Here is a 13,112-nt window from a genome sequence, read left to right on the forward strand (position 1 = left end):
AAAGACTCAAATGGAACTTTTAGAGATGAAAAACGTTAACATAGGAAATAGAAAAATATGTTGCATAGTATTCACAGGTGTTTTCAAAAGATCAGCAAACTTAAAGTTACAGCAATAGAAACTTTCCAAAATGGAGTACAGAAGGAAAAAAAGACTAGGGAAAACCAAACACTACAAATACAAACAATATCAAACAATTTTTTTTTAATTTTATCTGAAATAAAAAAAATACGTTGCATGGTATTCACAGGTGTTTTTTAAAAAATCAGCAAATTTAAAGATATAGCAATAGAAACGGTCCAAAATGGAGTAGAGAAGAAAAAAAAAAGACTAGGGAAAAGCAATACAAATACAAACAATACAAACAACAATACAAAACGAAAACCAAACAATACAAAATATAAAAACAATACAATATCCAAAAAACGCAATACAAAAAATATAAAACAAAAAAACAAGCCTCAGTGACTGTGAGAAAGTAGCAGGAATATATCTGGAATTAGGGTCTCAGAAGACAACAGTTGGAAAATGGCCTAAAAACTATATTTAAAGAAAGAATGGTCTATGATCCTGTACTGGAGTCTAGACAAGACATAATTGTTTTTCATTTGTTGTAAGGGACATTAATGGACAAAATTTGAATAAGCTCTATTGACTAAACTGTTAATAATAGTTTACTGATGTAAATTTCCTTATCTTGTTAACTGTACTACAGTTAAAAGTCTTTCTAATTTTAAGCACTTATTATTCATTACTAATTTATTTATCTAGATTAACAGAAATACAAACTTAGAAACTGTTTTGAAAGAAAGGTTTTCTTTTTTTTAACTTTTCAGGTAGCCACAAAAGAGAGGATTTTTATATCCCATTATTAAATGCCTATTGTGTACAAGGTATTGTGCACTAAAAAAAATTGTATCTGAAAATAATCTTCTAACAACATAAATATCTAAAGGCAAAAGAGCATATCACAAAAAAATACATGTAAAATTTAATGAAATTAGAAACCTATCCACGTCTTGAAGATAAAACATTCATCATTTGATATAACTTAAGTTTGGAAATTTTAATATATTTCAAATTGCACAAGATTTTCAGATACATATTAACGACAGTAGTAGCAGTGCTCAAAAATGTTAGGACCTTAAACTCCATTTACATTCCTGCTTACCTCAGGCTGCATTAAGAAAGAGTCCTGCATGTGATCTCGAACCTCCTTCAGGAAGCTTGGATGACTACCTACCTAAAAAAATGATTTTAAAAGACTTCATAAATACACATAAAGAAAGACTGCTAGACTGAAACGTAAATAAACATTATGTAAACGTTGCTTCTCAATTATATTTTGTGACTTACAAACTCATTCCAACTTTTCAAAATGCCTGTTGATCCTGTCCCCACTGCTGTTGCCCAACTTACAGAATTATCAAATAATCTTATCTTAGAAAAAATGGTATAATGATAAAATAAAAATGGGCTAAGGAATTAAGGATAGACACTTAGATCTGACTCATCTCTAATTTTTGACAAAAATCACTTCTCTTAAGATGATTTAGAGTGTTCTAAGATCTCTTTAAAACCTATTAAACTAACACAATGAAACACAAAGTTTTCTAAATTGATTTGGAGATTACACAGATATAATTTCCACCACATGCAAAATGGGTTGTTTGAGAAAAAAAAAATTTTTTTGAGATGGAGTTTTTGCTCTATCACCCAAGCTGAAGTGCAGTGGCACGATTTCAGCTCACTACAATCAATCTCCACCTCCTGGGTTCAAGCGATTCTCCCACCTCAGCCTCCTGAGTAGCTGGGATTATAGGCGCCCACCGCCACGCCTGGCCCATTTTGTATTTCTAGCAGAGATGAAGCTTCACCATGTTGGCCAGGCTGGTCTTGAACTTCTGACCTCAAATGATCCGCCCACCTCAGCCTCCCAAAGTGCTGGGATTATAGTCACGAGCCACCGTTCCCAGCATTATTTTTTTTTAAGATGCAGTCTTGCTCTGTCACTTAGGTTGGAGGGCAGTGGTGCCATCTCTGCTCATCGCAACCCGCTTCCCGGTTCAAGCAATTCTCCTGCCTCAACCTCCCAAGCAGCTGGGACTACAGGCACGCAACACCACTCCCAGCCAATTTTTTGTATTTTTGGTAGAGATGGGGTTTCACCATGTTAGCCAGGATGGTCTCGATTTACTGATCTCGTGATCTGCCTATCCTGGCCTCCCAAAGTGCTGGGATTACAGGCCTGAGCCACCTAGCCCCACCTGAGAAATTCTTTTGAAAGCACATATGACAGCTTCCAGCATATAATATGAATATATATCCTAGTCCATGAAAGTTAAAATACTATGCTAGAAAAGGAAAACTACTGAAAGGCAAGGGATAAGCATTATATAGTCTCTATTGCCAGGATTTAGATTATTAACTAAGTGCATCAATACACTTCAGAAACTAATTGAGTAACAACAGCATAGACAAACAACAAAAGGCAGCTCAGTTAAATGTTACAAACAAAGGTCAAAGGGGGTGAGGGGAAAGTAAAGAAGGACTGTAATACAATTTTAGCTACCGGTCTGCAGAAAAGGAAGACATTCACTGTAGCATCTCATGCAGTGGCCTCCAAACACATCCAACTGGGTCCCTTAATCAGTAAAAATAGTTATGCATGGACTCCTGCCTATTTTATTAATGAATTATGAACATAAAGTATGTAATTATAAAACATATGCAAGTAATTTTAAAAAATAAAAGAAGAAACACTATTTTAAATAATTTTTATTTATTTGATGATAGTACAAAAAACACCTTCTCTATCCACTAGAGCAGAATCATTTGGTGTCAGTAGAGGCTATGTGGGGAACAGTATAAGGAACTCCTACTCCTCCAGTCAGGGTGGTATCAGCTAACAGCCAGAAAGGAGCCAGAACTCCCATATCCACTCAGCAATAACAAGAAGCTTCTCCTCCATGGGTGTAGAGAGGCCAAGCAGAGAGGCTGACCTTTTATCTCTACTTGGCAATAATGAGGTATATCTCTTTCCCTTGTGTGAAATAAAGCCAGCTAAAACAGAAGCACTAAATATGATGCAAAGCCTCATAACGTAATATTCAAAATGTTCAAGTTTCAAATAAAAAAGATCAATTTATTGTGCCGAACACCAGGAAAACTATAATTTAAATAGAAAAGGACAATCAATAGATGCCAACACCAAAATTATAGAGATGTTGGAAATCTCTGACAAAGATTTTAAAGCAGTCGTCATAAAAGTGCTCCAACAACCAATACGCATGCACTTAAAAACAAATGAAAACACAGAAACTTTTAGCAAAGAAATGGAAGATATAAAGAAGAATCAAGTGGAATGAATCAGAAGATAGAATAATAAAAAGTACCCGACCTGAAAAACAGAGAGAAAACAGACTGGGTTGGGTAAAAAGTAAAACGGAGCCTTACGTTATCTGTAGGCCTGTTACAAAAAAATTTAACATTCATGTCATCGGAGTCCCAGAGGGAAAGGAAAAAAGAGGGCAGAGCTAGAAAAGTCCTCCAAAAACACTACTGTTTGAAATGTCTCCAATTTAGCAAAAGACATACATCTATAGACAGAAGGTTAGCAAACAATAGGAAGGATAAAACCCAGAGAAACACCAAGACACACCACATTCAGATTTCTGAAAAACAAAGACAAAGAACAAAATCTTGAATCTGGCAAGAGAAATGACACCCATGTAGGGAAAATACAATTCAAATAGCAGCCTAGAGAAACTTCTAGACAACAGCTCCTCTACTCCACAGACCCTAATCCTATTCAAACAAGAAAAGGCCAATTAGCCTAGACTTCCATCCTGGCCTGGCTACAATGTGATACCTCACCCCAGCACCCCAGCCATAGTAAAAAGTCAGAGAAGGCCAAGCAGGAAACTTAAACTGCCATCCCACCAGGTGGTAATAAGACACCTTAACCACTACCAACTACCTCCACCCTAACTGAGGTGGTCTGACGTAGCAGAAAGTCAGAACTGTACCAACAACTTGCAGTAAAGAGGCCAAGACTAACATTACAGTATCTGAGGAGCAGTAAAGAATGAAAAAAAGTAAGCAAAAGCCTAAGGGTCCCATGGAACAAGATCAAATTGACCAACATGTACATTATGAGAGTTTCAGAAAACAAAGGGGCAAAAGATTATTTGAAAAATTAATGACTAAAAACTTCCCATATTTGACAACAGACAGAAATCTACAAATCTAATAAAAACAACAAATTACAATAGGATAAACGCAGAGACACACAGTAAGACATATGACAATCAATTTAAAAGACGAAAATCTTGAAAGAAGCAAGACAGAAATGGTGTAGCACAAGAAATTCCTAATGAGATTAACCATCGACTTCACAAAAGAAACAACCAAGGAGGCCAAAAGGCAGTGGGATAACATTTAAAATAATGAGGAAAAAAAGTTTTCAAACAAGAATACTATATCCAGCAAAACCATCATCCAAAACTGGAGGAAAAATAAAGACACACATAGATAAAAGCAGAGGGAGTTTGTTACCACTAAATCTACCCTATAAAACAAATGCTAAAGGGAGTCGAAGCTTTTTATTGAAATGGAAGGAATACACTTGACCCAATCTTTAGTAAATATATGGGAGAATATAAAACAAGTATATTTGTATTTTTGGTTTATAAATCCACTTTTTATTTCCTACATGATTTTAAAAACAAATATACACACAAACTTATAAGTCTGCATTACTGGGAATATAATATTTAAAGATGTAATTTATGATAAAAAGAGGAAACAGATACATAGGAGGAGCATTTTTGAAAGCTAATTGTTATAAATTCACATTAAATTGCATTGTAGGATGTTAAATATAAAGCCTCCCCCACAGTAAGCACAAAGAATATATTTAAAAATAACAAAAGGAAGACAATGAGAAGGAAATCAAAACAGTTCGCTACAATCAACTAAAGATAAAAAGCAGTAATGCAGGAAATGAGATACCCAAAAAAAAGCTATAGAACATACCTAATAGAAAAATGGTAGAAATAAATCCTTCCTTAACAGTAATTACATTAAATGTACATGGATCAAATTATCCAATCAAAAGGCATCATTCTTTTCCTAGTCTGCCAATTTCTGCCTTTTGATAAGGTAATTTAATCCATGTATATTTAATGTAATTACTGATAAGAAAGGATTTATTTATCCAAAGATACAAACAGGTCAAAAGTAAAAGGATGAAAAAAGATATTCCACACAAATAAACAGTAAGAGAGCTGGGGTTGCCATATTAATATAAGGCAAAAAGAGCCTTTATGTGAAAAATTGATATGAGAGAAAAAGAATACACACAGAACAAAGGGTCTATTTACTAAGAAGATATAACAAATATAAACATATACATACCAAATATCAAAGCCCCCAAAATACACTAAAAAAATTAACAGAACTGCCGGGCGCGGTGGCTCAAGCCTGTAATCCCAGCACTTTGGGAGGCCGAGGCGGGTGGATCACGAGGTCGAGAGATCGAGACCATCCTGTCAACATGGTGAAACCCTGTCTCTACTAAAAAATACAAAAAAAATTAGCTGGGCATGGTGGCGCGTGCCTGTAATCCCAGCTACTCAGGAGGCTGAGGCAGGAGAATTGCCTGAACCCAGGAAGCGGATGTTGCAGTGAGCCGAGACCGCGCCATTGCACTCCAGCCTGGGTAACAAGAGTGAAACTCCGTCTCAAAAAATAAATAAATAAATAAATAAATAAATAAATAAAAATTAACAGAAGTAAAAGGAGAAATAGACAATAACTGAGGTAGAAGCAGATAATTGTACAATAATAGTTGAAGACATCAGTACACCATTTACAATAGTGGATAGGCCATCTAGACAGAAACAACACTATAAATCAACTAGAGTCATTAGTAACAAACATATCTTGAATATTCTAGCCAACAACAGTAGAATAAATATTCTTCTCAAGTACACATGGAGTAATCTACAGAATGGACTCTGTTAGGTCACAAAAAAAGTCTCAATAAATTTATAGAGATTGCAATCACACAGAGTATCTTTCCAATAAGCAACAAAATAAAACTAGAAATCAGTAATAGAAAGAGCACTTAGAAAATTTACAAATATGGTGATACAAACTACATGGCTCAAAGAAGAAATCTTTTAAATACTTAAAGAGATGAGTAAAAATAAAACTAAAGGAATACCAAAAGTTATGAGATTCAACTTAGTGATCAGAGAAAAATTTGTAACTATAAATGCCAAAGAAAGAAAGAAGGAAAGAGAGAGAGAGAGAGAGAGAGAGAATGGGAGGGGAGGGCAGGGGAGGGGAAGAAGGAGAGAAAAGGGAGGAAGAAGGGGAGGAAAGGGAGGAAGGGGAGGAAGGAAGGAAGGTCCACTGGCCTGCTGGCCAGAGACAATGGCTCATACCTATAATCCCAGCACTCTGGGAGGCAGAGGCAGGCAGATCACATGAGGTCAGGAGTTTGAGACCAGCCCGTCTCCACTAAAAATACAAAATTTAGCCGGGTGTGGTGGCACATGCCTGTAATCCTGGCCACTTGGCTGGCAGAGGCAGGAGAACTGGTCGAACCTGGGAGGCGAGGGTGCAGTCAGCCAAGATCATGCCACTGCACTCTAGCCTGGGCGATAGAATAAGACTCCATCTCAAAAACAAAAACAAAAACAAAAGAAAGATCTCAAGTAAATAACCTAACTTCACACCACCTTGAGGAAATAGATGAGATCACTAAACCCAAAGCCAGCAGAATAAAAGAAATAATAAAAATTAGAGTAGAAAAGTAGAACAGAAAAAATGAGAGAAACAAACCCAAAAGTCGGTCATTTTAAAATATCAAGAGAATTAACACAAAGAATAAACTATGGAAGGGCGACATTATTACCAGCATTCCTCAAATAAAAAGTGTTTCAAGGAAATGCTATGAATACAATAGCACATCAACAAATTACATAGCCTAAATGAAATGCACAAATTCCTAAAAACACACAAACCACCAAAACTGACACAAAAAGACAGAAAATGTGAACAGACCTATAACAAGAGACAATCAGTCATCAAAAATGTCCCAATAAAGAAAAGCCCAAGATCAGATGACTTCACTGGTGAATTCTACCCAAACATTTAAAGAATTAATACCAATTCTCATTCTTCCAAAAATCAGAAAATACAAAATATTTTACCCCATTCTATGAGGCCAGCATTACCCTCATTCCAAAGACAGATAAAGACATCAAAAGAAATAATATTAGAGACCAGTATCCCATAAGAATATAGATGCAAAGATCTTCAACAAAGTACTACTAAACTGAATTCAATATATTAAAAGGATTATATAGCATGATCATTTTCCATGTATTCTTGTGTCAGTTTTGGTGGTTTGTGTGTTTTTAGGAATTCGTGCATTTCATCTAGGCTATGTAATTTGTTGATATGCTGTTGTATTCATTGCATTTTCTTGAAACACTTTTTATTTCAGGAATACTGAATTTAAAAATATAAAGAAACTACTTCAACAACATACTATGCTTCTGCCATATGAACTAATTTATGATTGATTTTTGTCAGGTTCTTTTGTTTTGATGCTCATGTTTCCCTTGTCATTTCTTATTTTATGTATTTCTGTTTTTAAACTTCTTTTCCTGATTGAATTAGCAATTGGGTCTTTTTTTCTTGGTTATTGGAATACCTGATTTTTCAGAGGCAACATTCTGAACAATTTTTATACTATTTTAAATTCCTAATTAGTATTTCCTTTTATCTTTATTTCCTTTCTTCTCTTTTGTTTCAGTTTCTTTCTCTTTTTCCAGCTTTTTCAGTTGACTAATTCATTTATTTTCATGTTTACTGCTTTAAGTATATAAGAAAATAAATTTTCCTCTGGATATTTTTATAAAGCAAATATCACAGCGATACCTTAAAGAATGCACAAAAGAAGGACATTACAAACCAATCTCACATATAAATATCAATGCAAAGTATCAAATAAAGTATTAGCCATGGAATGTGTGCACATTTTTGAAAACATAATTATCTGGCATAGTTTATTCTAGGAATACAAGGATGGTTCAATGAATTAGGAAAGATTTCCTAATACGGCAGTGCCACCTCTTATCCTTAAGAGATACATTCTGAGGCTCCCAGTGGATGCCTGAAATCTTTGATAGTACTGAACCCTATGTATGCTATGTCTTTTCCTACAGACACACACCTACGATAAAGTTTAATTTCTAATTACCCACAATAAGAGATTAACAATTGGCTGGGCACGGTGACTCATACCTGCAATACCAGCACTTTGGAAGGCCAAGGGAGGCAAATCACTTGAGGTCAGGAGTTTGAGACTAGCCTGGCCAACATGGTGAAACCCCATCTCTACTAAAAATACAAAAATTAGTCAGGCATGGTGGCATTTGCCCGTAATCCCAGCTACTTGGGAAGCTGAAGCAGGAGAATCGTTTGAACCCAGGAGAAGGAGACTGCAGTGAGCTGAGGTGGCACCACTGCACTCCAGCCTGCGCAACAGAGCAAGACCCTGTATCAGAACAAAACTAAACTAAACAATAATTACGGTGAGTTATAATTACTCTCTCACAAATTATCTTATTGTAGTCTACTCACCTCTAATTAATTACTCTCTCAAATTATCTTATTGTAGTCTAGTCACCTATTTGGGAACTGCAGCTAACAATGAGTAATTGAAACTACAAAAAACAAAACCTTGCCTGAGGAAAAACTACTATATAATTCACACATTAATAAATCTAAGGCCGGGAGTGGTAGCTCATGCCTATAATCCCAGCACTTTGGGAGGCTGAGGCAGGCAGATAGATCACCTGAAGTCAGGAGTGCAAGACCAGCCTGGCCAACATGGTGAAACTCTGTCTCTAGTAAAAATACAAAACTTAGCTCGGTATGGTGGTGCACACCTATAATCCCAGCTACCGGAGGCAGGAAAATCGCTTGAATCCAGGAAGCGGAAGTTTCAGTGAGCTGAGATCATGCCACTGCACTCTAGCCTGGGCAACAGAGCGAGACTTGTTTCCAAAAAAAAAAAAAAAAAAAAAAAAATCAAGAAGGAGAAAGTTTATAAAACCTTTTCCACAGATACCAAAAAGATATTTAAAGCAATAATCACTTCTGATAAAACAATAAATAAATTTATGAAGACTGAAATCACACAGAGTATTTTTCCAATGAGCAATGGAATAAAACTAGGAATCAAAAGGTCCTTATAATAACATTAACCTAGCTGGGCACAGTGGATGACAGCTGTAATCCCAGCACTCTGGGAGGCAGAGGCAGGCAGATCACCTGTGATGAGGAGTTTGACCAGCCTGGCTAACATGGTGAAACCCCGTTTCTACTAAAAGTACAAAAATTAGCTGGGCATCTTGGCATGCGCCTGTAATCCCAGCTACTCAGGAGGCTAAAGGAGGAGAATCGCTTGAACCCAAGATGCAGAGGTTGAAGTGAGCCAGGACTGCATCAATGCAGTCCAGCTTGGGCAACAAGAGTGAAACTCGGTCTCAAAAACTAAAATAAAATAAAATAACATTAACCTTAAAATTTAAATATAAACAGTATGACCACTTCAAAGCTGAGCTTTAAAAGTTTGAAAATTAATATTTGCAGCCCCTCTCCAACTCGCAAAAAGAAATAAATTCAAAAGATAAGTAAGTCTGATAGCATTTACTATTATATGTAAAACCTTAAATGTACTGCCAATAATCTACATATATAGATGTTCCTTGACTTAAAAATGGAGTTACATCCTGATAAACCCATTCTAAGTTGAAAATATCTAGGTCAAAAGTACATTTTAAGACATTTCTAACCTACAATGGGTTTATCCAGACTTAACTCCATCATTATATCGTGGAGATGGCCTACTTCAAATGAATACTGAAATACAGATGGTCCCTGGTTCAGCTTTAACAGTACAAAGCAATATGCATTCAGTATGCTCCATGATATGACAATAATAATGAAATTAAATGAAATTCTAAGACAAACCCGGTTAATAAACACTGTTAGAGTAAAACTATTGCAGCACTTTCAAGGACATTATAAAGAATGCCCAATTTTTATTAGAACATGAATTACCTGTTTGTATTCACTGACACAACTTTGACAGCAAAATCTTTTCTGTTGGCCATCAATCACCAGAACATTATTTCCAGCACCTTTACTGGGCAAGTACTCTCCACACTGTTCACAGCAATTCATTATTAAACCATTGGCCATTCTATATCTATTAAAGCAGTGGTCACTGCACAGCTTATGAGTCATATTTTTAAAGCTGACTTCATGGCGAATCTAAAAGAAAAAATATAAACAAAATCTTAACAAAACAGATCAATTTAATAAGTAGCTACATAATAAAGCATTCTGAATAGAAACAAAGATGTCCCAATAAGGCTTGCTTGGAGAAAAGAAAAAACCATGCACTTTTGTTTTTAAAGAGACAGGGTCTCACTCATCACCCAGGCTAAAGTACAGTGGCACGATCAAAGCAAACTGCAGCCTCAATCTCCTGAGCTCAAGCGATCCTCCACCTCAGCCTCCCGAGTAGCTGAGGCTACAGGCACACACAACCATGCCTAATTAATTTTCTTTTCTTTTAGGTAGAGACAGGGTCCCACTATGTTTCCTAGGCTGATCTCAAACTCCTGGCCTCAAGTGATCCTCCCACCTTGGCTTTCCAAAGTGCTAGGATTATGTAAGTGTGAGCTACCAATCCTGGTCCCATCTCGTAATTTTTTAAATTGTTTTTATACACACAGGAACATATGTATGGCACTGAAAAAAGAAAAAAAAAAACCATCACTGCTTTGTAATGACATCACTAAAAACTTCTCTAGAGGCATCAAAAGATGATAGAAAACCAAGTTTAGGTAATAGTGATATTAAAGCTCATAGACTAAAAGTTTTTAGACTAATTTTTAAAAACTATAAATAAAGTACATTTCTCTAGAAAAATGAGGGGGGAGAAACATTATAAATAATTCAAATGAGGTATATATACTTTGTATTTAATACAATATTAAAAACGTGAAGATATCAAAAAATATTCCCTCCGATTGTTCTACTTCTCAGCAAAATTATTTGCAGTATTTCTTGTGTAGTCTGCCTACTTGCTTAAATAAACATATTTAAATGACAAAAATCAACCCCAACACTATGGTTTTATCTGTAAGTGCTCCCAACCTCAGGCAAAAAAAAGGCAATTTATACAATGATTCTTCCTAAATCATCCTATGGGAGAATCAGATTACATAAAAAGATAGTTGCTGTAAGATAAGATCCTGTGGGAGAATCAGGTTAAATAATAGGATATTTATAAGATAGTTTGTTTATATATATATATATATATATATATATTCATTTTTATAGAACTATATACTGATAAAAGACCATCTAATAGCTCTTAAATGAAATTTAAAATATTCCTATTTGGGCCAGGCCCAGTGACTCACACCTGTAATCCCAGCACTTTGAGAGGCCAAGGCAGGTGAATCATGAGGCCAAGAGATAGAGAACATCCTGGCCAACATGGTAAAACCCCGTCTCTACTACAAATACAAAAATTAGCTGGGCATGGTGGCACATGCCTGTAATCCCAGCTACTCGGGAGGCTGAGGAAGGAGAATCGCTTTAACTTGGGAGGTAGAGGTCACAGTGAGCCAAGATCGAGCCACTCCACTCCAGCCTGGCAACAGAGCAAGACTCCATCTAAAAAAAAAAAAAAAAATCCCATTTATTAGAACTACATGATAAAGTGTAAAAATACAAACCTCTGTTAGTTTACCACAGATTGTACATCTTGATTTATTTAGAGCTCCTTTAGTAGGATTCTGTTTGTCTTCATAGAGAGATAAACAAGATGTACTGCAGAATTCCTGGAAGGACTCACTTGAATCCACTTGAGCAACAATGGTTCCTTTCATTGTAGTTATATCTCTGAAAAATCAGAGATACAAATTAAAATTCCATTTTAAAAGAAATCAAATATAATAAGTGACAGTTTTTATTCCTATAGACTAAATCCTGCAAATCAAACATCATTCTTGGATCCAATAAATCATTTTTACTATTTAGACATTCTTGATAATAAAATAAGAACTCTTAAAAATAAAGACTGAGAAGCAAAAATATTTTATACTGTTAAATCCTTGTCACTATCCAATTTGTTTTTAAATTCACTAAAAAGGATTTCAAATATTGGGAAAACTAAGAAAAGTTGTTAATAGTTACATGGAATTAATGTTAAGGACTAGTATACTGAGGTATAACCTGTTCAATTCCCTCCCCTGGATAAGTAGAAAACATGAGGTACCCGGGTCATAGGACTATGGCATACATTCTAGGGGAATTAACTAAACTAAAATATACGCACCCACCCATCCCCAAATAACTTCCCCCACTATTAACATGACTTTCCAACTGTAAATAGAAATGTTAGAAAATGATAATATGTTGTCCTTTCAAGTTTACCTTTTATTCTGATTTTCAAGATTCTATACTGCAGTATTTAAGTTTACTACTGCAAAGTAATCTGCATTACAATTGCTTTAGTATTTGAGTTTATTAAACATGTACAGAACATTAAGCCCTTTCTAAAATTCAAGATCTAAAAATAACTTCACAGAATTGAGCTGCTCCAAAATACGGTACAGAAAGGCTTCACCTTGCACGTAACATACCATATTCCAGTGATTTTTAACCAGTGAAGCCAGATCAAAAAAACAGCAAAAGAAGGCCGGGCATAGTGGCTCATGCCTATAATCCCAGCACCTTGGGAGGGAGGCCAAGGTGGGTGTATCACCTGAGGTCAGGAGTTCAAGACCAGTCTGGCCAACATGGTGAAACCTCATCTCCACTAAATACAAAAGTTAGCCGGGCATGGTGGCGGAAGCCTGTAATCCCTGCTACTCAGGAAGGTGAGGCAAGAGAATTGCTTAAACCCAGGAGGCAGAGGCTGCAGTGAGCTTAGATTTGCACCACTGTACTACAGCCCTGACTACAGAGCAAGATTCCGTCTTAAAAAAGAAAAGAAAAAACAGAAGAGA

At 35.8% G+C, this 13,112-nt stretch overlaps 1 protein-coding gene across 6 annotated transcripts in view; it reads right to left on the reverse strand.

Moving 5' to 3' along the window:
* ZMYM2 (zinc finger MYM-type containing 2) overlaps positions 1 to 13,112 on the reverse strand; it is a 127,392-nt gene that overhangs the window by 65,927 nt on the left and 48,353 nt on the right. For all 6 annotated transcript variants that reach the window (XM_074387944.1, XM_010332154.3, XM_039473201.2 and 3 more), the window contains 3 exons: positions 11,838 to 12,003; positions 10,147 to 10,359; positions 1,172 to 1,243 (listed from right to left, as the gene is read on the reverse strand). In XM_074387944.1, the coding sequence (XP_074244045.1) occupies positions 1,172 to 1,243; positions 10,147 to 10,359; positions 11,838 to 12,003 (451 nt within the window). The remainder of the gene's footprint in view (positions 1 to 1,171; positions 1,244 to 10,146; positions 10,360 to 11,837; positions 12,004 to 13,112) is intronic.

This window comes from Saimiri boliviensis, chromosome 16 (genome assembly GCF_048565385.1).
Source record: "Saimiri boliviensis isolate mSaiBol1 chromosome 16, mSaiBol1.pri, whole genome shotgun sequence".
In the NCBI taxonomy this organism is placed as follows: domain Eukaryota; kingdom Metazoa; phylum Chordata; class Mammalia; order Primates; family Cebidae; genus Saimiri; species Saimiri boliviensis.